The sequence below is a fragment of the Lipophrys pholis genome, assembly GCF_963383615.2.
Source record: "Lipophrys pholis genome assembly, chromosome: 11".
Taxonomy (NCBI): Eukaryota; Metazoa; Chordata; class Actinopteri; order Blenniiformes; family Blenniidae; genus Lipophrys; species Lipophrys pholis.
The window spans coordinates 5179994-5206652 of record NC_137631.1 but is presented as its reverse complement, the minus strand read 5'-3'; the positions used below and the strand labels follow the sequence as shown (position 1 = coordinate 5206652).

General features: G+C 44.6%; 1 protein-coding gene across 1 annotated transcript in view; it reads left to right on the top strand.

The window, feature by feature from the left end:
• The window catches only part of map1ab (microtubule-associated protein 1Ab), a 90370-nt gene extending 73407 nt beyond the window's left edge, over positions 1–16963 (top strand). Inside the window, exons 5-7 of the mRNA XM_080474481.1 lie at positions 650–12068; positions 12215–12447; positions 15959–16963. Coding sequence (XP_080330607.1) covers positions 650–12068; positions 12215–12447; positions 15959–16114 — 11808 coding nt within the window. The 3' untranslated portion in view covers positions 16115–16963. The remainder of the gene's footprint in view (positions 1–649; positions 12069–12214; positions 12448–15958) is intronic.
• The last annotated feature ends 9696 nt before the right edge of the window (positions 16964–26659 follow it).

The window sequence follows — 26659 nt, the reverse complement described above, 5'->3', positions numbered from 1 at the left end:
TGGTGGGGGCTGCATTGTCCAGCAAAACCTTCTTGTGTTGTTCACTAAAACCCCAGTCCTGCTTCAACTTGGACACAAGTCAAAACAGGTCGGCTTAAAGTGATCCGAACACAAAGCAGAGCGTGGCGTGGGTGTCTTTATCCGTCCTCCTCCGGACTTGTTTCACCCACCTGACTCAAATGTCCGGCTTTTTCAGGAACCTGAACAAACTAACTCTGTCCCTGTGTAAGTTTGAAGAAAATCCAGCCCCACTAGCTGTGGCATTTTGAGAAAAAAAGCTCCCAGCGACAGTGCATGCAAACCAGCGTCACAGCCAGACAAGTCGCTTCCGGCGCACTTGTCACATCTAGTCCCGTCCTGCGGTCCAGGACGACTGGAGTTTTTTACAGGAGGTTTTTCACAAAAATTTCGATTTCTCAGAATGGGGCAGAATCCTTAAAAAATACATTTTCTTTTAATTATCTGGAAAGTATCCTAGAGAATCAGCAGAGGTCTGCTTTTGGTGTCATCAGCACTTTAAAATACAGTAACATGAAAAGTTAGCTTGTCACAAATATAATTTCTTTTCCCTACACACGTTTTGTGTTAATTTGCTTTGGCTTCCTCTCACTTGGTTGTGTTTGGGTGTGTGTGTGTATCTTCACTGTAGGTCAGTGAATTCCTGGGCACAGCAGCCCCCAAGCAGCAGGCTACACTCACGGTGTCCTGCCGCGGGGAGGTGGGCTGGAGCTCTCTGGGACACCAACAAAGCTTGCGGGAGTTCCTGGATTACAAACTAAACCCTGAGCCCGTTCTCCCAAAGATGGAGGGCGTCACAGAGTTCACAGAGTACATCTCTGAAACCGTGGACGTCCCTTCACCCTTTGACCTGCTGGAGCCTCCCACCTCTGGAGGCTTTCTCAAACTGTCCAAGCCATGTTGCTACATCTTTCCTGGTGGACGAGGAGACTCCGCTCTCTTTGCTGTGAATGGTTTCAACATCTTGGTGGATGGAGGCTCCGACAGGAAATCCTGCTTCTGGAAACTGGTCCGTCACCTGGACCGCATCGACTCAATGCTCCTCACACACATCGGCGCTGACAATCTCCCAGGCATCAATGGTCTTCTTCAGAGGAAGATTGCGGAACAGGAGGAAGAGCAGTCACAGGGCTCCACCAACTATAGCGAATGGATGAAGAACCTAATTTCTCCAGAGCTCGGTGTTGTGTTCTTTAACGTACCAGAGAAACTCCGGATGCCAGAATCTAATCTCAAAGTGAAGCGCAGCATTGAAGAGGCCTCACTCACTTTGCAGTACCTCAACAAGCTAGGAATCAAACCAGAGCCCCTCTTTCGAGTCGTGAGCAACACTATTGACCCCATCACTCTTTTCCACAAGATGGGAGTGGGCAGATTAGACATGTATATTCTCAACCCCGTCAAAGAAAGTAAAGAGATGCAGTTTCTAATGCAGAAGTGGGCTGGCAACAGTAAGGCCAAAACTGGAATCGTGCTGCCTAATGGGAAAGAAGGAGAAATATCTGTGCCCTACCTAACATCAGTGACAGCCTTAGTCGTCTGGCTCCCTGCCAACCCTGCAGAAAAGATTGTTAGAGTGCTTTTCCCTGGGAACGCACCACAAAACAAGATCCTAGAAGGCCTAGAAAAATTAAAACACCTTGACTTCTTGCGCTATCCTGTCGCCACACAGAAGGACATCGCCTCAGGAGCTCCTCCCTCTGTTATTAAGCAGACAAAGTTAAAGCAAAGAACAGACAGCAAAGAGAGCCTCAAGTCCTCCCCCAAGACCACGGCAAAGGCTTCAAAGAAAGATATTGACGGACAAGACGACGTGTCTTCCACCACGGAGGTGAAGAGTGAATCTGTGAAGGAAAATGTGTCCGAGAAAAAAGAGGAGAAAAAGCCTAGCAAGACCATCAAATCTAAAACTGAGGTGCCTGAAAAGAAAAAACTCTTGAAAGAAAAATCTTTAAAAAAGCACTCCAAGGAAAGAGTATCAAAAATGGATGAGAAAAAAGATAAGGAAAAGAAAGAGATCAAGAAAATAAAGAAAGATGACTCGTCTAAAAAAGATGAGAGGAAAGATGCTAAGTCCAAAGAGGACAAAAGGAAAGACACAACCAAACCTGAGCTGAGGAAAATCACAAAGCCGGATCTTAAACCTCTTACACCAGAGGTGAGAAAGACATTACATAAAGCTAAAGTATCAGGTAAAGCCAAAACTGGGAAAAGCAAAGCAGCAAAGGCTGAACCTGCTGAAACAAAAGCAGAGGAGCCGAAACCTGAAGCCGTCCAACCGGAACCAGTTCAGAACGGAGCCGTGGAGCGCACGTCTGCTCCGTCCACACCTGAGGACCTCACCAAGGAGTTTGAAGACATGAACAAAGCTGAAGTTACTGGCATGTCAGCTGAAGTACCGGACAGTAACAAGGCTTCTGCAGAGTCAAAAGCAGAAAGTCCCACCCCAGATAAGACAGAAGCACAAAAAGAAACTAGTGAAATCTCAGCAGGAGCAAAGTCCCCTGAAAAGGAGGCGCCAGCCCAAGAAGTGAAGGAAGAAACTGTAGACCAAGACAATCTGTCTGCCCAGGAGGGAAGAACAGAAGAAGATCAGAAGTTTGAGGATGAGGGAGCAGCATCTCAGGAGGAGGAGGAGGAGGAGGAGGAGGAGGAGGAAGAGGCTGCAGCTGCCATAAAGAAGACACGGGAGAGGGAGGAGGAGGAAGAGGAGGAAGACATGGGAATAGGTGAAGATGAGGATGAGTCAAAGTGGAAGGAGGTAAAGGATGATGGACTTGACAAAAAACACGAGATAGAAGAAATGGAGAAATCAGAAAGTCTCTTAGCGAAGGTGGTGACAGAGGAGCGACACCCGACTCCCTCCGGAGATGAGAAATATGAGGAAGATGAGGAGGAAGCAGTGGAGAAGGCTGAACTGGAGGAGGTGGAGGATCTAGATGTGATAGCCGATGAAGAGATTAAAGTCAAACCTGAAGATGACATTGAAAGCAAAACCAGTGAGATTCTGACTTCAGCCAAAGATGAAGAAGAAGACATAGAGGAGGAGGAGGAGGAGGGCTACCTCTCACACGTTGGCGGGGCCACCGCTCCCATAACCTCAATAGTTCAAGGTGCTGTTGCAGCAGTTCCTGTCTCCTACATCCATGATGAAACAATTCCCGGCTACTCTGAGACGGAGCAGACGATCTCTGATGAGGAAATTCACGAAGAGGCCGAGGAGAGAATACCACACCTTCAATACGACGTTGGTGCCTATGACATTTCAGTTCCAGATCAGACAGGCTCGTTTGTTGACATACATGGCATGAGGGAGATTCAGGCAGCGGCCATGACAGAGAAAGGATTTATCCCTGGCGTACAAGAGCAAGTCTCGGTGTTCACCAACATCATCACAGCTCCGCTGGCAGAAGAGGAGCACGTTTCCTCTGCTACTTCCATCACAGAGTACGACAAAGTCTCCTCTTTTCCTACTTCCATTGCCGAAGACCAGTCAGCAACATCGGCGGCGGCAGCTTCTGCTGAGGAACCGCAAAAATCCCCGGCCCAGCTGAGTACCCCACCGGACGCCACCCCAGGCAAGGAGCAGCCTCTTTCCGCTGGATCTCTTTCCCCACCTTCTTTAGAAGAAGACAAACTATGTAAGTCACCAGCTGATGATTCACAGCCGACCACTCCAGGCGTGCAGACTGCAGCCGAGGCACCACATGCTCCCAAAGAGGAGGAAGAGGAGGAGGAGGAGGAAGAAGAGGAAGAAGACCAAACTCCTAATGTTGACATTTCACTTGACAAACTCCAAGAGGGCTATGCAGCATCCCAAAGGTTACAGGGTAAAGAAAAAGATGTAGAAAAGATTTCTGCTGTAGGGTCTCCAAGTTCCGTATACGACAAAAAACCAGTCCACCTACCAGTTGAAGAAGAAAATGCTGACGCTGTTACACCTAAAGACATTTCTTCTGTTGTGCCTACAAGGCCATTTGGGTCAGACTCTGTCACTTCAGAGAGCGAGGAGCGTTGCTTCAGTCCGGATGATATCACTGTGAAAATGGCGTCTCCTCCTCAGTCCGGACCATCGAGTGCTGCTCAGTCTCCACTTCGTCATTCACCAGTTGATGACAAGACGAAGGTTTTCCCTGATTTGGAGATGCAAAAACAAGAGACACTCCTTGATCCTGACACAAAAAGTAATGACAAAACTGAAACGAGAGATGACACAGAAACAGATACTCAGAAAGAACATCTGCAGAAATCACTTGAAAGGGACATGAAAGAGGTTCCAGTGATGAAAGAGCCAGAGAAAGACACAAAAGAGGAAGAAAAACAGACACAAGCATTACCTTGTTATGATGCATCTGTAAAAGTGGTGCCAGGGCAGGATTCCCTCGTGAAATCAGAAGAACATGAAGAAGACACTGATGACAAGTTCAAAGAGACAGAACCTAAAGTGCCTCTACCAGGTACATTTCCAGAGAGGGAGAGTGGCGATGACAGCAAGACAGATGATGATGACCATGACCATGATGAGAAACCCGCAGTAAAACTCGTCAAGGCGGAACAGGAGAAAGGAGAGGCTGACGCCCTGGATACCAAACACATCAAAGACGAGCAGAAATCTGTCCTGCATGAAGATCTTTGTGCCGTTAAGTCTCTCACAGATGAGACCCAAGAGAAAGAGGGAGTAAAGGATGAGATTTCGGATATGAAATCTGTCAGAGAAGAAAGTGTGAAGGAATCTCTCACAGTTGCTACAGCCATTAAAGATGAGGCTGTTGAGCTGTTGGAAACCACACAAAAAGCAGAGATTAAAACTTATACTTCTGAGATAAAACAATTTAAAGATGAGCAGAGACAAGAAGGAGAAGAGTTTGACTTAAGAACCAAAGGTGAGGTTAAAAAAGACGATGAGTCTGTGTCTGATAGTAGAACTTTAATAGAAGAGAAGCAGAAAGACATTTCTGCTATTGGCTCAGCAATGACTAAAGAGAAAGACAATGAAATGGCCCAGTCGTCAGATATTAAACCTGTCAAAGATGAGGTGAGGACAGAGCCAAAGAAAGACCAAATGTCTATCTCTGAAACCATCCAAGATGAGAAGGAGCAGGACTTATCAGCGCCACATTTTATACATGAAGAGGATGAGGAAGAGGACAAAATGACTGAAAAGATGGATGCCACTGCTACAGGGCCCTGTGAGTGGAGGGATGACGAAAAAGAGATTGGAGACATCAAGGCTGCTAATGAGGAAGAAACTATCTCAAAGAAAGATGAGTCGTCTGTTAAAGATGGCATCTCATCGCTCAGCTCTACGGAGGTAGAAGATGAGGGCCAAACAGTGAACAAAGCTGAATTCTTTCCAGAAAAGTCCATCCCGGAACAGAATAAGGACAAAGACACTTGCCAAGAAGATTCTAAGCCGTCTATAGATAAAGATATGACATCAAGTAAGGATGATGCTTCTGTCATCAAACCCACTATGGAAGATGACAAGAGTGACAAGAAAGGCGAAGATGATTCTGCTGTTTTTAAACTTACTGCCAAGGAAGAACAAGACAAACTGCCAAGTAAAGGTGACATTTCGGCTCCTAAATCATCACTGGAAGAAGAAAAACAAGAAGGAGAAAGTAAAGACGAGGCCATCAAACTCACAAAAAAAGAGGATTGTGTAATTGTTCATGAAGATGATGATTTCCCCAGCACACCGAGCAAGGCAGAAGCAAAAGAAACACCAGCAACTGTCAAATCAGTCCTGGCAGGAGAGACGGAGCAAGTGACAAGTAAAGAAGTCAGTCCTGCTGTCAAACCGGTGAAGACAGAGGAAGTGGATGTTGTGACGAGCACAGATATTCCTGCCGTCAAGACATCCACACTGCAAGACGACAAAGAGAAAGAAAACGCTGTCCAATCAAAGACAGAAGATAAGAAAGAGAAGACTGTGGAAATGCTCACTGTCAAACTGCCCAAGGAAGAGAAAGAAGAAGAAGAGGAGGAAGAAGAAGAAGAAGAAGAAGAAGAAGATGATGATGATGAAGAAGAAGATGAAATTACAATTCAGGATCATGCTGCTGATATCAAACTCATCACAGAGGTAAAGGACACAGTAACGATAAAGGAAGTAATTTCTGATACAAAACCCTTGAAAGAAGAGGAGAAAAAAGATGCTGCTGGTGTCAAATCCCCCATGGAGGATGTGGCTGTAGCTAAATGTATTACGTCAGAAGTAAAACTCAGTAAAGAAGAGCCAGAAGAAGTGGCTGTTATAAAAGAAGATGAAAAGAAAGATATTTCTGGATTTTCATCTATTAATGAGCAGAAAAATAAAGAGAGTTCAACCGAAATTAAGGAGGAGAAACGTGAGGAAACACACACATCTAAGGAAGAAATGATTAGGCAAGAATTTGAACAGCAAAAGAAGAGCGACCACAGTGACCAGAAACTCGCGGTGGAAGAAAAGAAGGATAAAGAAACTCACAAGACTGACATAGACATAGAGAACGAAAGTATCGCGACAGCAGAGAAAACCTCAAAAGACAAAGAGACTAAAGATGTGAAGGAAACAGAAACTTGCAAACAGGAAGCAGAGAAGGAGATATTTGCCCCAACATTTAGCATCAAAGATGAGGAAAAGGGGAAAACGGATTATCCGTTGGAATTTGAATCAAAGAAAGAAGATAAAAAAGAGGTAGATGTTCTGCCGAGTCACACCTCAGAAAAAGAGGAGACTGAAAAGGAAGATATTTCTGAGGTCAGTGATGAGCAGATACATCAGGACACTTCTGGAGCTCAGAAAGAGACAGAAAGTTTTGACACTGCAGCAGCAAAACAACAGTCCTCTGCACCAACAACAAAGGAAGACCTAAAACCAATAAAAGATGTCATGTGTTCATCTCTTGGTGGCTTCCAGGAAGAGAAGGAAGCTCAAGATAAAGAAATGAAAGTTGCAATTAGTGAGAAAGACAAGATGGAAAAAGAAAAAGATGATGCACATGTTGCTGAGCTGAGTAAAGAACAGAAAATGGAAAAAGAACCAGAAAAAGAATACGAGACTGAAGATATGAGGGATGGAAAGAAGTCCAATGAAAAGGAGGCTGCTCTTACAAAGGCAGACAAGATAACAGAGAAAGAAAAGTCCGACTCCACAGACACAGATTACTCCAAAGAGGAGAAATGGGAGAAAGAGGAAGTGCAAGAGAAAGACCTTCAAAAAACTCTCAAACAGAATATACAGACAATACCAGGAGAAGAAGCAATGCCTTCAAAGACGGAATACAAACCTCCGTTTGTGGTTCAGTCATCAGATGAAGACCGAGGGGATGAAGAGGAGGAAGACATATGTATGGGAGGAGCAGGTTCCAGGCCACTGTCCGTGGAGCCGAGAATAACTGACCATGATATCCCTTCTGCAGGTTTGAATCAAACCCAAGGTGACCAGACGAAGCCGGCTGCATTTCAACAGCCCACAATGGTAATACCTACTCTCACGATGCAGGAGCCCTCTATAGATGAAGATCTCAAAGAGCTTGACAAGGAGGAACCCAAACTTCCACCAGCTGCAGACAAAAACACTTCGGCACCCCTCGCCAAGCCGGAGCAATCCTTTGACACCGTCGCTTCAAAAGGGGAGACAACCTCAACTTCTGACCGTCCCGCTCCCAAAGCAGAGCCAGTGTCCGGTGCAGGTGAGAAGAAGCCTGTGGTATCCACAGAATCAAGCAGTGAGAGCCAACCCCGGAGCTGCACTCTTTCTAGTACCGAAAGCCAGTCTAGTGCAGAAGAAACTCCTCAACCAGAAAAAGAGACGAGCCCAGGAGCCAGTGCAGCCGGAAAGACAAAGCTTGACGAGAAGCTAGAAAAAGAAGCAGAAAGGGAGACAGAAGGAGAGCGTGAGGTGGCGTCTCCCGGATTATCACAGCCTTGTTCATATTTCATGTTGGACAAAGACTCTGAGGATGTCCGGCTTACAACTGATGCAACAAAAATAGAGAAAAGTGAAAAACCAAGCCCCGAAAAGGAGAGCGTCAGTGGAGGTCTGAGAGATGAGAAGCAAACTTTCAGTGCATCCAAATACGATCCATACGAAAAGCCCATCAGAAAAGAGTTGGATTTAAGAGAGGAGAGTGAGGCTTCCTTTGGTTTTGATCGTCCTTCTGACGTTTGTATTGATGATAATAGGAGATCAAGTCAGGCAGAGGCAGGAGGCGCTATGCTTCTCCTGGACGATCACTATAAGGAAGAGCCTCTGTCCTTCAGCAGAGTTGACTACAGCCCTGTGTCGCTCACAGAGAGTGAAAGAAGCAGCCACCACAGTCCAAGTGCTTCCTCTAGATATGAGGACAGAGAGAAAGGCCAAGAGGAAGAAAGTGAGAGGGAAGAAAGAGAAGATACGTCTTATGTTCAGAAGAGCTTTTCATCTGTAGACATACAAGACAACAAAATGTCCCAAGTTGCCGAGTCTTATTCCTTCACTCCCAAGGAGGACAAACCTGAGAAGACAGAAAAAGACAAGGAGGACATGAAGGCATGTGCCGCAGCAACTGTTGAAACACAGATGGTGGGAGAAAGGGCTGTAGTAACTGCCAGTCCTCCCACTCAATCAGCAGATACATCATTCAGACAGGAGGCATCTTCTCCGTCATGGAGCCACTCAGATCGTGGTGCTCAGGCATCAACTACTTGCAAAGTTTTTGAGGAATTCACTAAAAAGGAATCGACAGAGAAGGAGAAGGAGAAGGAAAAAACTGCTGAGTCAATGAAAGCAAAAGCAGATTCTCCAGATCATAAAGAGAAGGGATCTCCATTTGGTCGGCGATCACCTGCAGAAAAAGACTTTCTTCCTCAAGAAGCATCAGCAGTGGAGAGAGAACCCCCTGTAGCCTCCTTTGCAGGCCGTGAAATAGATGATAATGTCTTGTCGTTAGATAACAGTCAAATTAGCAGCTCTGCTCCCTTTAAATCTCTAGGTTATTCTGAAGGAAAAGAGCGCCTGATAGATAAAAGGTTACTTGTTGAGGGAGAAGACTTCAATGTTGATGATGATGATGAGGATGATGATGATGATGAGGAAGAAGAGGAGGATGAGGAGGAAGTGGAGGAGTCGAGTGATGTAGATATGGAAAAGGGTGCCAGAGAACAGTCTGAGAAAGAAACATGTCGACGTGGCTCTGATGCCAGTGCTGAGGACTCACATCAAATGTCACAAATGACAGAATTAGACCAACTTAAAGAGGAAGTGAGCCGCAAACCAACCACTGATGATGCTTCAACCAAACAAGATGTTAAATTGGAGACAGCAGCCAAGCTTGAAGATGTGGGCAAAACAGCTCTGCCACAGGACCCAAGTATAGTGAAAACAAAAGAAAGCGTCACTGCTACGGCAGATGCCCAAAAACAGCCTAAAACAGAAGACAAGGACATAAAGCATCTGGCTCCTGAAATGACCACAAAGAGGAGACTGTCATCAGCAGAGGAAATTTCTTTCTCTGAAGTACTCCTGTTAAAAAAAGGAGATGAAGACAAAATGTCCTCTTCAGAGTTGAGCCTTTTGGCAAAAGATGCTTCTCAGCTGGCATCTTCAAGCACCTTAACAGGCAGCTTTTTGCCTCGTACCTCGCCTCCTCTGCCTGGGAGCTATGCTGAAATTGGACAGAGCAGATTTGCAAGTTATTCTGAGTTATTTTCCAGTGAGGACAGTCAGGCAGCTTTGAAGGAGCCTAAAAAGGAAACCACAACGCTCTCAGATACCTCTGAGGTATCCAAACTCGGTGAGAGTAAATATTTGAGCCAAAGAGATGTCCAAGAAGAAAGTCCAGAGCAAAGGCTGGGTTCAGATCGCGGCGCAACACTTGAAGGAACTACCTTATCAGCTTGCACATACACTACTTTGACATACTCAACTTCAACGTTTTCCTCTACGTCGTACAGTTACACATCTTCAGGCTCAACATCTGTTCATCTGGGAGACAAGGCTGACACTCACTCAGCATTGCGTTCCGGGGTACCTTCTACCAAAGAAGAATCATCTTTCACAACACCTCCAAGTTCCTGCTTTGGAGGATCTCTGCGAGACGAGTACATGGAAGTGGCAAAAAAACCTGCAACAAAAGAGTTTTCACCGAGCAAGACTGAAGATGTGAAACCGACATTTTCACAAACGTCTACCACTGCCATGCAACTTGAAGATCATGGTGGTTCTACAAAGTCACAAGAACTCTCGAAGTCAAGTACTGATAGCTTCTCTGTTAAAAGAACTACGACTTCCACCACAGCTCAGTCAATACCAAGTACAGAAGCAGTGAAGGTGTCTGAGAGTTCATCCTCATCAGAAGCTCGCTTCGACATCTCTCCCCTCCAAAGGGCTGACTCCTCTGATAGGGAGTCCCAAGGGTCAGCGGACGAGGACCCTGATACACTTGAAATGGAGGACAGCACCCTGCCATGTCGCATTGAATGTCAGAAAATCAAAATGGCTGAGCAAAAAGAGGTCCTTTCCTCAATTCAGCCGAGTAAGTTGGAGAGTACTATACACTCCAAAGAAATATCTGTCACCATCACCTCTACTACGGTTGTGTCTCAATCCGATGTGATGGAAACAACTCAACAGATAGCCTCAGTCACTGGACTTAGTGGAATTACTAAAACCTCATGTGCCATTACAGACCTTCCCAAAACTGGAGAAGGTAAAGAGGAAACACTTCAAGAAAAAGAGGAAAAGTCAAGTAAAGCAACTGCAACTTCGAAGGAAGTTTCAGGAAAAGAAACAAATGTTAAAGATAAGAAGACAGAGGATGAAAAAGGTGCTGAAATCGATCAGAAGATAGCAGAAACACCCTCTAAAGACAGCACAGAAGAGAAAGAAACAACACCTTATGCCCAGATGAGTGACAAAGTAGAATTTGAGAAAAAAGATGAGGCAGAAAGAATGGACCAGTCAGGCTTTTTGGAAATGCCACTAGAGAGATTAGAACGGAGAAGAAGGAGTAGTATATCTGATTGGGAACTACTGCAGAGGCCTGACGACTGCCCAAGTACCCCCCCACCAGGTTACGGGGATGATGATGATGAAGAGGAAGACGAAGAGGAAGTCATGGAATGGATGTCCGGCGCTCATGGTACGTCCATGTCTTCAAAAGATGTAAAGGCCGAACGTCCCTGTGACCTGAACACCGGAGCATCCGGTGGCTCGCCCCAAGGCTTCTCGTCCTGCGAATACAAACATCGTAAAGGAGAACTTTCTCCATCCTTTATCAACCCTAGTCCACATCTCTCCAGTGATGATGGTGAGGAGGAAGGCCACAGTGGCCACTCCCATGAAGGGGATGAAGATGACAAAGAGCAGCACTCTGTGAAAAGGAGGTCACACAAGCAAAGGTCCCACCATGCTCAGAGTCACCACAGAGATGCAGGACAGGGTCAACCCCCATTGCCGGGCACAATGTCATCTGGTTTGGCTGTGACCTTAGCTGGAGAAGAAACACCTCCAACATCAGTGAGTGAGTCGTTACCTTCACAATCTGACTCAGATGTCCCTCCAGAAACAGAGGAGTGTCCCTCCATCACGGCAGAGGGAAACCTGGACTCAGACGAAGACGCTGAGCATCTGCCGGTGGACAAATCATCTGCCTCTGGAGCTGGTGGGGGGAACCACCCCGCATCACCACGTTCATCTCAGAAGACTCACGATCCCCTCCCTATGCCATCAAAGGACCCTTTACCCCACCCTCCCCACCCTGATGTGTGCATGGTAGATCCAGAGGTTCTCCTCAATGACCACAGTAGCACAGAGAAACCTCCCAGGAAGGAGCACAAGACCACCAAAGGCCTCAGAAAGAGCAAACCCAAGTCTGCCTCACCTGCACGTAAGGGGGAAGTAAGGAAGAGGTCATCTACTCCAGTGAAACAGTCTAAGGACACCGCCTCACCTCGGTCAGCCTCCCTTAGGAGGAAGGACACAGAGAGAAGCTCCAGGCTGATCAAGATGTCTGAAAACCAAGGCTCAAGGAGTGAGATCCTGAACCCTGGGAAAGGCTTGATCAATGGTGTCAAGACTAGTTCAGGTATGTTGACATCTTCAAGAACTGGTGAAAGCTGTTTGCAGTAGTAGGCCTCACTTCAAGGGCTGGCCAGTACTGTATAAAAGACAGATTAGTCGATTGAATGTATGCTTTTCTCCATTAATGCAGATTTACTTGCTCACCTACAGGCAACAATACCCAGAAGTCTAGTTCTACTGTCCCCCCTGGACCTCCGGTCTACGTTGACCTGGCCTATATTCCCAACCACTGCAGTGCCAAGAACGTGGACCAGGAGTTCTTCAAGAGAGTGCGGGCTTCATACTATGTCGTCAGTGGGAATGACCCAAGCAGTGGAGAGCCCAGCCGTGGAGTCCTAGATGCCCTGCTGGAGGGCAAAGCTCAGTGGGGCTCCAATTTACAGGTATTTGCTCTTCATGGTGAAGCTCGCAGCCTTATTGTCAGGGTACATGTGCAGTGCAGAGTTACTGTATGTGTTTCATAAAGTCATTGATTTGGTAAAGGACAATGATTCAACCAATTACTGAACATTATAAGAAATGTAAAACATATTTTAAAACTGAGTGTGCTTGTCCTCGGTGCTACCAAAGAATTGTAGGGATGAAAAAGCATCAGAAAACAACTGATTGTGTAATTAATTGGAACGAAATGCAAATTATTTTTATTTTTTTTATTAAATGTTGGGAAATATGGTGCGACTACCAAGTTAAACTGCATCCTGGTCTGACAATCAGTGATGCCAATAACACTTTACTCTGATATGACCACTTTTGTCATTAACAAGTAATCTAACATGTTACTATTGCCAAACAAGTAATCAGATTTAAGTTACTTATACAAGTCACTGCGCGTTACTATTGTGGCGTCCAGCAGGACGAGTTTCTTGTCTGTAAATCCGCTTTACTGAACAGAACAGGCAGAGAATAACTGGGCTGCTCCTCTACACACACACACACACACACACACACACACACACACACACACACACACACACACACACACACACACACACACACACACACACACACACACACACACAGGCAGTCTCTTACCCTTGTGCTCCTGACCGACCCCCTTCTTCGCTCAACTGAGTCTTACAGTAGAAGTGGAACCAACAGATCATCCTCATTGAACCTTAACATTTCAACAATGACAACTGCAGTAGTAAGTAAAAGGATATATCGACAGGAAGCCCCGCCCATCGACAGGAAGCCCCGCCCATCAGATCAGCTGTTACTTTTATGTTGAGACGGTGGGGGATGCTGCTTGCAGCTGCTGAAAGTAACTTAAAAAGTAACCTGTAATCTAACCGAGCTACTTTTAAATGCAAGTAATCTGCAAAGTAACAAAGTTTACTTTTCAAAGGAGTATCTGGTAATCAGTAATCAGATTACTTTTTCAAGGTAACTGTGGCAACACTGCAGACAACGTATGCCACTTCTCAGACATGTTGCATTTGTAAGAAGAAGTCATTGAGGGGACTCCCCCTGCACTGTGGAGACCCTTGTTGGAGGTGGCCCATAACATCATTAAAATCTCTTCAGGAAAAGTGAACGAAGGATTACTGGGAACACTGTGAACTACGTCATATTTAAAGTTGAATTTAAAGTATTGTACATTGTGCTGACTGGTTCAATAAATCCCAGCTTCACTGTTGCCGTAAAGAAAGAAAATCAGAAAAGTGACTGACATCAGTCATTTAGTAAAATATGTCAAATCTGCTAAATTCTCCAACTGGGGAAAACAACTAAGCTGCGAGAAATTTCTTTCCATGCTGCCAAAATATCTTCACGAGTGTGATGATATCAAAACAGCACAGGACACACGTCTGTGAAATGTTTCAGCCAATGCCAGGGAGGGTAGTTGTGTGTACAACCCACTCACTGTTTCAGCAAGGTGCATGAAACAGATGCTTAAAAAAAAATCTTTACAGGATTTGAACACAGAGCGACAAAAGAACAGACAGATCTTGAAGTTTACGTGGCAGACAACACAGCAATCTGAGCAGCTTCACCGGCTAACAGCGTCTTGGAGACTGGTTCAGAGCATTTCCAAACACCCCGGCGTTAGTTTGGTGCTCCCAGTTTGCGGTAAAACGTTTTGACAAAGGAGATCTGGTGAAGCTGATGGAGCCATAGAGAACTGAGGCTCAGCAAAACACACAAATGAGGATTGTTGAGCCCCAGAAGGCAAGAAAGTGAATATTTTCAAGTGAAAACACAGAGCTGTCATTGCGTTTTGGGTGTTTTTACACAACAATGGTGCTCGGAGCCCCTGAAAACGCAACTCTTTCAAAGCGGCTCCCAAGGTGGAACTTTTTGAAAACGCTCGGGCTTCGGCTCGTGTAGACGGCGCAAACGCTGCGACTGCACATGTGCACCACGGCCGGAGTGAATAGTTGTTCTGCACATACTCAGTAGAAGGACAATAACAACAATGTTCCCTCCAGAGTGTCAAGACTGCCAGTCCAGATTCTCCTGGAACTTGGTAGTTTTACAGTCACTCGTGATAGCAATCCACCTTGGTTCTCTCCTGTAATTTTCATGTGGGGCCACTAGTGGGTGTTCTCTGCGCATGTGTGTGTGGTTTCATTGCAAAAACAGACAACAGCCCCAACTAGTGGCCCAACATGAAAACTACATCGTTTTCAGCGTTTCTGCCGTTTCATTGTAAGGGGACATCGTTTTCAAAACATTGTCGTGTAAACACGAAATTATTTTGTAACGAAAACACAAAAACGTTGAGTTATCACCTGAAACGTTGTGTAAACGGGATCTGAGTCTGAGAATACAGTCAACCACAACTCATCCTGCTGTGAACGATGATTGTTGTATATTCTGATCTAAAGCTTTTAAAAATGTTCCTCAGGGTATTTTGTAAAGGCGCTTTTCCACTATTCATCCTTACTCGAATTAACTCTACTTTTCTCGCCTCTACTCGACTCAGCCTCGGTCGTTTTCCACTACAGTATATCGTACGACCATGGCGTGGGCAGAGTCATCAGAGGTTTCCCCCGTCGTGCACAAGTATTCACTACTGACTTTATGTGGAGCGAACAAGCATCGGATGTCAGCTCAAATGATAAATTAAATAGTATAATTTTTTATATCTTTAGTAATAATATTACAAAATGTGGATTGTTATGATCGTGCTTCACTGTCCGGTGTTTCGGTTTCACTGGCGCCCCTGTTGAATAGTGACTTCTGCCATAAGCCGTTAGCAGCAGCTGATGTTAAAACAAGACAAACAAACGGTACGATACTTTAAACTTTAATGGAAATGTGGTTAAAGGACGTTTGCCTGGGTTTTTAACATCTGCTGTGAAAAGGGGACGCTCGAGGAAGCCGGTCACCAGTTAACAGACAAACCAGGTAATCCAAAACACTGCGGTTCGGAGACCTCCCGATACTCTGAATCCTCTGGTCGCCGCCGGACAAAAAAACGTCTGCACATCGTCGCTGCTCCACAGGGATTATTTCGGTGTGTCCATCTCTGTTGTGATCTGGTTTAAAAAAATGGCGGGTGAACTAGACGCTCTCTTGACTCATCTGTGTCGTGACACGAGGGCCAATCAACGGCCTGCCGTCTGCCAACGTCACGTTTTCTACTCGCCTTAGCTAGCGTGGAACCTCGGCCAAGCAGGTACCATGAAAGTACCTGGTAGTGGGACTAAGACATAGTGGAAAAGCGTCAATAGAAAGTAGAGTGATGTCGAGTCAGGCTGAGGAGGAACTAGTGGAAAAATGCCAAAAAAATGAAAGATCTCCAGCTGTGATCCTTCACTCGCTCGCTAATCTTTGCATCTTTCTCTGCAGATTAACGTCCATTTGTTCACAGAACTATAAGACTAGATTTCACTTTGGTTTCATCTTCTTCTCCCTGAATGCTACCTGCTCTTTCCTCGCCCCCCTCAGGTGACTCTGATCCCGACCCACGACACCGAGGTGACCCGGGAGTGGTACCAGCAGACCCACGAGAGGCAGCAGGACCTGAACATCATGGTCCTGGCCTCCAGCAGCACCGTGGTCATGCAGGATGAGTCCTTCCCCGCCTGCAAGATCGAGTTCTGAGCTTGACGAGCATTGCCTCCTGCACCACCACACCCCCTCCACCACCACCACCGCTCCGCCCTCTTCGTCTGGAGGGGGCGCTCTCTGCTTCTTCACAGATTCTCGCTCTCTTAATGTACCGGCCTCAAACACCAGATTCCTTTAGCCTGAGTCAAAGTTAAAACTTTAAGGGTCTACGCTTATCATCAGGCAAATAAAACTGTACTTTTATGCTTTCTTCTGTAAGTTAAATGTCTGCACTAACACATTCCTTAAACTAGCAGCAAATGTGGTAAAAAAAAGAAGAAAAAAAAAGATAATAACCTGAACAAGTGTTATCTGATGACATGCTCACACCTGACAGCTTCTTTTATCTCATATCCAGCAGATAGACGGACGTCACCCTCGGACTCACAGCTCGTCTAGACACTTAGTGGCCAAAAACAAGAATACTTATCAGAGTTCAGACGCGACCAATCAGAGACCGCTCCTTCATCTCTTTGACGCACAAGACCCGGAAGCGTTTCTTGATCTGAGGCTTTGTTTTCCGCCGAGTCGAAGCTCATGCGCTCCCGCTACAGTACACGTCTGGAATTTCGTCAACGGACACATAAATCACCGATGTGATGTAACGAACAAAAGGTTCCTTCTCGTCTTCTCGTGGTGAAGTTTTAGGAGGTGTCCGGAGTCGCCACCCTTTCAACTCTTTTCTTATCGGCTTCAGCTGCTGCATGGCGCTTGCGTTTTTAGACTCGGACTCCTCAGAGAGAACTTCGTACGGTCAGTCGTTTCTTTAGCCAGCCTTCAAAGTGTGGAATGCGGTATAGCCTAGATATGTTTATTACACTGTTTGGCCGTCTCTGCTCACGTAAAAAAAGAAAAAAAAAAGAAAAAACGTAGGCGCTGGGTAAAGGGACGATATTTCTATCCTGATCATGTCTCTGCTGGCTGTAACAGTTCTTTAAGTCTTTCTCACAGTGTTCATTGGTTCTATTCCAGTGTCGGGTAAGTGTTTCATCTCGATAGATTACGTTGAGTTTTGGGGCGATGCTTTGGATTAAGGGGACGCAGCATTTTTTCTGGATTGAAGTTTGTGTCATTTCCTCCTGTTCGGCGACATCGTCCCGTCTGCTGGCGTCACACAGGGAACGAAGGAGCCTGAGACAAATGTAGCAGCCAGAGCTCCTCTGCTCGTCCCTCCAGGTGGGAACTGCAATATTTCCATTTACGATTGCGGGGTGGGTGGGTGGGGAGTTTTCCCGGAGAAACAGATGCGTGAGGTTGTGCTACAGGAGGACTCGTTCACGTGCCTTTAGCTTGTGGTTTTTTGGAGGATATTCTGTCAGGCATTTTTGAAGCAGGGTAACAAAAACAAACAAACCAAGGACCAATCAGTTCACACCCACGACCCCAAACCGTTTCCTTCCACTTCAATCTACACTGGGATTCCACTTCCTGAAATAACGCTCTCCAACCGGTTTGAATGTTTCCTCCAAAAGAATTGCACCAAATAGGAAAGCACTCTCTTGGAGGAGGGAGTGACGTCGCGGTTACAGGTGGTTTTATTAGTCTGTCGATGAAGCACAGAGTTTGTGTCGTAGCATATTTTACCTTTTCACTTAGGACATGAGACGTATGATAGTTTCCTCCGGACCGAGCGTCCGGCGACGGGCTGATGTTAATCCCACAGTAATATTTATAGAATGAGCATGAATGTGACGAGTATGTTTGCACTGGACGCTGTTAAAACGTAGAAATGTTTGCGTTTCCTTGTAGTTTTTGAGACGTTATGCAGCATGAGTTGTTCTTAACGTTCGATGTGAAACATGTTTCAGACTCCAGGGAATTATGAGATCGTATTCGAGTCATTCTTTAACTCACTATTTAATATTTGTTCTGGCTTCAGATTTTAAAAATGTTCTGCTGTGAAGCTAATGCTTTTTTTTTTAGTTGAGTGTTTCTAGGAAAAGCACTGAAATCAGACATAAAAGCATGTCGAAATGGAAAAAAGAAATTCTTTAAGCTCTTCATTGAGATTTTATTAATTTGAAATAGTCTTTTAGAATCATTGGTTTTCAAAGTGTGGGTCGGGGCTCCTCCGGGGTCCCACCTGACTGATTCAGGGGCGACACACAACAACACAACTTACCAGCGGGATGCGGCGTACCGAGTTGATATTACAAATTTATTCATCATAGAGGGTAGAACCGGTAATTATTCAAACCAAACTTGCATATTTTTAACTAACTTTACTGTATGAGGCAAAAGCCAGTTGCACACTCAGTCAGCATTGCGTACACACAAATCCAAATCCCCCATGATGCATCACTCTGCAGTAGCTATGAACGAGGTTGTCTATTTTGGTTTCCCTAGGATGACGAAGCCATGACCTGGCCTACTCTGACTCTGCAGGTCATGATGAGGCAAATATTGGTAAATTCTACCGAAATGATGTGACAATGAGCAAATACTACAGACGGATTGTCACTAGATAGCGTCGTCTTACATGCCAGTGTTTCTAAAAAATGTTTTAAAAAAGCAACAAAACGCTGATTTGTTTTTTTTTTATTGCAAATGGTTCCCAAAATCTGTTAATATTAATCTTTATTGACTTCAAGAAATCTGTTACTAATTTGTATTTGAGTCCTTCTTCACTTTGAAAACCTCTGATTTAAATAAAACTATGAATGTGAGGTCGAAATCATGGAATCTTTTTTAACGAGGCGGGATTCCTGATTTTGATTACTAGATACAGGGTCACTCTACTGCGTTTTGTTTTTGTTCTGAAGCCTGATTTGAAGCTAAGAGACGGACGGGCTTGGATCTCCAGAAATCAGTTGACGTTAAGAGCATTGACTCTTCCATAGTCGCCACAGAATCTCGCGAGGACCAGTGCCAATTTCTTTTCCCGTGAAGTCTGCCCGTACCTCGCCGCCGCTCCGCCCGCTCTCCCTTGGCTTCAAATCAAAGATGGCAAGGTCGCCGCTGAATGTCCCTCTTCTCGTCCCCTCGTGAAACGCTCTGAGAAAACCTCGATATGAATCTCAGCCGACATTTTTCTTTCCTTTTCTAATCCCCCCAGGCGGGAGAATCTCTGAGTCGGATGCAGGTTGTATATTAAACAGCTGGTTACGCACAAGTACACGCCGATTCAGTGAAGGACACAGCCGAGACTTTCTACCGTACCGTATGCATCCGATGTGGCGGGACGGGAGTTAGCAGCCCCCCCCCCCCTTAACAAAACACCTCCAGAGTTTCATCGAGGACTTTAGCTGTGAATCCACTCAACTGAAACTGTATGACTGTATAGAGACTGAATGCACTAAAACAGGAGATCTATTTTTCTGAATGTAGAGTTGGTACTACCACATGAATGCTGCTGGATCAAAAACAACAGATTAAAAAACAAAACAAGAAAAAAAAAAACATTTAAAAAAAAAAACCTTGAACATAGAGAGAAACTCAGGCTGGAGGCGAGAGAGCGAGAGAGCGAGCTCTGCTCTGACCAAAGGTCACCGGCCAAAGGTCACCGGCCAAAGGTCACCGGCCAAAGGTCACCGGCCAAAGGTCACCGGCCAAAGGTCACCGGCCAAAGGTCACCGGCCAAAGGTCACCGGCCAAAGGTCACTGCAGTTTGCCAAAGAAAGAAAAAGGTTTGATTCTTTTTTGTAGAGAAAGCTGCTGAAATCCTACAACCGAACCAGAGAAACAACACTAACGAACTACAGCTGCAACTTTTTCCTCTTCCTGACTAAGACTTGAAACACATGCAAAACGCCATATCAGAGAAAATTGAATATGAACCTCAACAGAAACCAGAAACCGAGGCCGATCCAACAACCTATCCTACAGAAAACTGCTAAAACAAACACAAACTGACAAGGTACAGAAAGGTAACAAACAAAAAATATCAAAGACGACAACAACAAAAAAATGCATCTTTCAGTTTAATTTCATCTCCATCAAAGATCAGCATATGGTGTCATCCGTTCCATCTAATCTCTCTGCATGTGATTTATTTAGTTATAATACTGAATGTAATTGTTTAACATGGAAATAATAGTAAATAAATATATGAAAAAAAAAAAATACAATGCTATTTTAAAGAGGTATATTTGAAAAAGAAAAAAAAAAAAAAAAAAGCTAATTGTCTTAACTGGTACTGAAATGACCGACAGTAATATAATACTGGGCTGTGCTTTTCTTGTTTGCCCTATAACATGTTGTTAAGAAGACGCTGTATTGGTAGTTCTGTTTGACTCTCTCTCTCTCTCTCTCTCTCTCTCTCTCTCTCTCTCTTTTTGCATTGTATTAATCTTGATTACCTTTTTCTTCCTCAGCGCAATATTCAATATCTCTCTGTCTCTTTAACTGGTAAAACTAGAACTACTGCAGATTCATTGTAAAAGGGAAACAGCCTGGTGATCATCAATTAAAGTACATCTAAATCCTGCCGGCGGATTTTGTCTTTTTTGGAAAACAGCGTTTCCAGGTACAACCACACTTTTATTGATAGCATCATCAGGGATTGTAGTTCATGAGGAAAACATCCAACTGCCTCTTCAACTTATCTGAAGCAGAAACCGAGGCCCTCCACAACACGACAACGTGTCGTTTTCATTTTTAGAAATGTTCATAAGTTTGTGCTTTGGTTATTACGTGTTTTGTCTCAGACCAATGAAATGCCTCGTAATCTGACTGACGGAGCAACAGCTGAAATACTCTCCAACATACTGCAAATACACTCAAAATACTTTATTGTTCTTTTTTTTTATTTATATGTGGAACCATGCACCAGTTTGTCACAAAAGAAATGTGCTTCATTTACATTTAATTAAAAAAAACTGAACACACATCACATTCATGTTGGGACAAATCAGTAAATTCCTGTCATGGACTAATATTGTACTACAGTGGCAAATAAATCAGTCATATCCTTAAAGTTTGGAGTTCTGTCAGTGGGATTTTTTTTTTTTAAATCCACCTCAAATTTATTTCAGAAAAAAATGTGGATTATAATGATTCAAATTTAAAGTAGACGTGATAGAATAAAAATGAAACGAAGATCAAATTAAATTGAAAGAGTTGGAATTTCACCCCGTGGGGAAATTCTCCTTTAGATATATTTTCCCGGCTCGGAGGCGAGAACTTCCAGGTTACTTCCTGTCGGAATCCGACAGCAGCGGGAGACTCGACTGGAACAAGAAGGTCAATATAAGGAAGACGCACAGACCCCGTGGGTCGGGAGGAGTCAAAGCAAATCACTGATTCAATGACCTGGTAACACAGTTGGGAAATTCCCACTTCCAAGTTGGGAGCGTTGAAGTTACGAGAACAAACGTGTTCAAATCTAACTTTATTTGTAGACCCCATTGTTCACGTGGAAAAATTACAATTTAGTAGCCGCTAACGAAGTCCGGTGAACACGTTCCCTCACGTCGAGGCACGACTGTTCTTTCTGGTAATTTTCTCACTAAACTCGCCTCGTTTATCTCAAATGAGCTAAAATCTCCAGAAGGCAACTTAAATAAACGACATCAGCTCACCTGCTTTTCAGCAACGCCGCAGATGTCGTGGGACATCAGCAACATGTGTTTCTTGGAAAGTTTTCTTACTTTCTTATTGGGAAATTTCAGAGTTTCCATTTACTTCTCAGGAAAGTTCTCACTTCCTGGTGACTTCCTGGTTACTGGTATCCAACCATAGACATGATATACGGAGACGCCTCAATGACTGGCGCTGCCTACTGGAGCTGATGTGGCAGCGCGACGCCATCTTGGATGGGGCACCCTGCACCTCCAGTGCGTTTATTTCTACTGAGGAAGGTTTAGTCCGCCTGTAATAATCATCTCTCCCCGAATTTTCATGAATAAAAAATAGGATTATTAATGCTGAGATACCTTGAATTATGCTTTTTTATAAAGACTGACATATGCTATGGCATTATGATAAATGTTTATTTAGAAACAATCAGACAGAGTGAGCAAGAGAGAAAGAAAGAGAGAGGGGGGGGGGGGGGGGGGGGGGGACGGCCATTATGTACACACTAACAACACAATCATGTCTTCATATTTTTGTTTTTGTGTGCTGTGAGTTTATTTAATTCAATGCAACTATTTCAGGCGCACACACACACACACACACACACACACACACACACACACACACACACACAGTGGACTGTGTACTGTGAATTTATAATATGTAAGAAGTGTAGATGTGAGTATGCGTAAAAAGAGAAAAGAGTTGCAGAATCACGGGAGAGATTTTAATCTGAGCAGACTCATGATGCTCACAGCTTTATGCAACATATCAAATATAAATACTCCATCGGGCTGAAGTACACTTTCAGGGAAAGGCTGAGAAAAGGTCCTCTGGTCGGCTCTCCTCCACTCTCCTTTGAGTTTTTATCAACAAAAGGACAAAGTTGCTCGTTCTGCGTCAACTCCCGTTGACTCAGGCCCTACCGGAGAGTGAGCTGCCCCATCCAATATGGCGGCGTCGCTGCCTGCATCACTCTCCAGCACGGAACGAAGCGTCTATCTATGTCTAGGTCTCCAACAGGAGAGGGAGACACTGGACAGGGAGGTGTACAAGGTCATACGAGGTCAGGAGAGTCAAACAAAAGGCCCGTGAGACAGAGCTGGTCGCCTGATGAGGAAAACTTTGATTTCAGTCGAGGGAGAGTGTGTTTCTAAAAACGAGCATGAAGGCTGCAGAATGCCTCAGGGGACTTGGTTTTAACACTGCGTCTGATTTTGCACCAGGATACATCTTTACAAACTGAATACTGAAGAAATTGGACCATTTTATTGCTTTCAAAATGTCAACCTGTTCAGGTTTTTAAAAAGTAGTTGAATTTCTTTATCATCAGGTTTGGAGTGGACCAACAGTTACTATTTGAAGGTTCAGGTCTGAAACGCATTCGACCGCGCTGACCTGCACGTGCGCGAGTAGTAATACTATTAGTATCAGTAGTATTGGTAATACTAGTAGGAGGAAGAGGAATCGTATTAGTATTATTATTAGTATCAGTTCTGGCATTATTATTTCACATTTTTAACCATTTGAGCCATTTCACTTGCTTTTCATTTTTATCTTTCATCAAGTGCTTTGAGTTATTCTTAACCATTTTAGTTAGATTTCTTCATTTATTTATTTATTTAAAATTGATTTCATCCATTTTGGCCACAACTGCTGGTTTACGTCTTTTAGTAGATTTTGGCCGTTTCAGTCATTTCAAACGTTTCACCCATTCAGTCCTATTTTTGTTGACTTTAAAAAGAAAAAAACATTTTCGCTGTTTTTCATTTCTACACTGAAAACAGGAAATAGTTGGACCAACTTAAATTATTTGCTTAAAATAACCCTAAATAACTTAATGAATTAGATTAAGTCTGAAGGACTTGATTCAGTTCGATGTTTCCAATTGAAGCAGTTAAGTTGGTATTGTTGTTTTCTTTGTAGTCATTTTAACAGTTTAACCATTCTGGGTGTTTTTATTCATCAGTTTTAGGTGTATTATTGATTTTAAATGGGTGGAGAGAAAAAAAGAAAAGAAGTAAACTTCTCAGTTAAAAAGAATTAAAAAGCTTTTCAGAGACGTCGGTTCACCTGCTCCGACTCAGTTCTTCCTCAGAGCAGATTCCTCATGTCTGCGTCACCAAGAGATCAGGGGACGCTTGGCCTTTCATCAAAAGCTGCGCCGCCTTCGATTTCCACCGGGCGTCTTTGGAGACGACGGGGGTTGATGGTCTCTGAAGGAAAACACTCCCCGAGGAGAAACCAGGACAGATCAATGCCAATGGATTCCTGCTGCGCCTGATGGATGGACGTCCTCCTGACTGTCTCTGGGCTTACCTCGCGCTGTCTTCCTGTGTGAACCCGTCCCTCCGACCTCGGGGGCTTTGTTACTGTAAACTTCAGGTGACCAGCAGACCCTGGTGACACCGTGAAGGTGTGAGGGGACGGCTTCCTGCTGGAGGAGCAGAATCCTCGCATCACAGTGAGTAATAGTAGTAGTAATAGGAACTAGAGGAAGCCGCCTTGCTCCCTAACACAGAGGTCTGCAACCTGCAACCTTTATGACCAAGAGAGACGTTTTTTCCGACTTTCCACCAAATCCAATTTAGATGGAGCCACAAAAACACCGTCAACCTTTAAAGCGAGGCTCCTGCAGCTTATAAAGGTCAAATGTAATGTTGATAGAAAGTAAATTACAAAAACTGTATCTTATCTTCCATTTATGAAGTTTCAATTACAATTGATTTTATTGTGTGCCAATTATGATAATTTAACTGTTTAAACAGTTTTGACTCTTTGTTTTGGGGCAATTTTGCCTGTTTGTTCGTTGTAATTCAGTAAATTTTACTTAAAGGCATTTTAAAGCGTTTTTCCTTCAAGATATTCTAGTGGTACGGTCAAATAGTCATTCTAGTCAAATAAAGTCGTCTGAACTGAACTGCTGTTCTTTATTTATTTTTTGGGGTTGGGGGGGGGTCTCCATGAAGAAAAATGTAAAACAATCATCTCTTAACGCTCCTGAGTCCTGATGTAACTTCCTCTGAACTGAGTTATTGAGTTATCAAACTGACCCACAGCGTTCTCACAGCTCATCTGCTACAAAACAGGCCTACATGAGGGACAATTCAGCTTTTTTATTCTCATTAACGAATGAGTTCATCCCAGCATCTAACCTACCGAACAGCCATCGCTTTGTTCCGTGTTTCTTCTCAACCTGTCTTGAAACAGCGACTGAAGTCCGAGGCTCCGTTTGGACGGATGATGAAGTTGGATTGTTCTCGCAGCGACTCTTAATCCTAAAACCACGACGTCCCCGGAGAACATGGACCGGGAGGAAAAACATTGTTTACCACGGCAGTGGTGCACATGCTCAGTAGCAGCGCTTTCACCATCGACTCGGGACGGAGCCCGGGCGTTTCCTGAAAGTGCCGTTCTCCCCAGTTCACACAGCGTTTTTAAAAAGTTGCCGCGCGTTTTTAAAAAAAGTCACATTTTTAACCACAGTTGTCGCGAAATTGGGGTGAAAATGAAAGATCCACAACCCGCAGCAGTTTATCCACCCAGTTCATCAGTGGCATAGCGGTTGTCTGCTAATGGAGCTTCGCCATTTCGATTTCCATCCCCACGTGCCAAAGTCATGACGAAGTGTCCTTGAGCAGGACACTGAACCTGAAATAGCTCTGAATGCATTGATAGCGCCTTGCCTGGCAGCACCATCGGTGTGTGAATTGGTGAATGCGATCAGTGATGTGAAGCGCTGCCGTGTAAACAAAACACTTTTCTGAAACGAAATGAACTGAAGAACTATTTACTACGACTGTGGTGTGGATGTTTTCGATGTGGATGTTTTCGAGACAGAGCCAAAGCGTCCCCCCCGCCCAGTTTCCACGGAGACGTAGTTGGAAGGGTTTTCAAAAAGTTCCACTCCGGGAGCCGTTTTCTAAAAGCTGCGTTACAAGTGGATCCGTGCAGCATCGTTCTCTAAACTGGCACCCAAATATGCAGAGTTTAATTTTTTCACTTGAAAACGTTGTGGCTCTCATGACCAGAATGAAATAAGTGTTGCCTAAAAGCGGAAATATGACTCCCAACTATGATTTAAAAAAATAAAAGTTCCCTCCCTGTGATGTTTTTGTGGATCCATTTTTTTCCTTTTCCTCCGGCTGTGAGCAGCGACTTCACATCAAGTCCCGATTGTTAAACGTGTAACCTGCCACCTGTGTCCTCGATGCAGTTTCACCTTTACCGAGAGCTTTGCTGGCAATTTCTTCTCCAAACATCTGTGAAAAAGTGAGCTGCGGCACTTTAGTGGCCATTAATGAGCCGTTTGTGTGACGCTGCTGATCCATGAGCGCAATTTGATAAAGGTCACATGGCAACACGCAACCAGGAAGTGGTCGTCTTCTCAAGGTCTGCGAGTCAAAGGGGCTCTTGTTAATTTGTCGTAACAGGTGGTGTGTGTGTGTGTGTGTGTGTGTGTGTGTGTGTGTGTGTGTGTGTGTGTGTGTGTGTGTGTGTGTGTGTGTGTGTGTGTGTGTGTGTGTGTGTGACTGAGTGAATGACATCAGCCTCTGGCTTCCGGTGAGTCGGCAGTCTCCGTCTCTCTTCATACGGCCGCCGTCTCTCAGGAGGAGTCGATTACATCTGGGGGTGTCACCATGGCAACGCATGGGGCGCAACAGGACGAGGCATGAGTCATCACTATTCTTAAAAGCCATTTAGAGGCGAGCGGTGAGCGAGGGATGAGGAGACGAGGGGGGATAAACGAAGAGGGGACAGAAGAGAGGAAAGATCCACGTGGGGAGGAGAGGAGGAGGAGAGAAGAGAAGAGAAGATTGAAAGGTTAGAGACAGAAGAAATGAAGTAAGGAGGAAAGAATGACAGGTTTACTTCCTCTCATTTTAGTATTTTAATGCACCATTGGGGGAACAAGGTTTCATCGATTGGACCCAATGGAACATTGAAGGAGAGGATGATGGTGAGGCTCTACACTCTACATAGTTCACCTATGGCTGTGCCCTGAACGCGCTGTTGTGGGGGTGG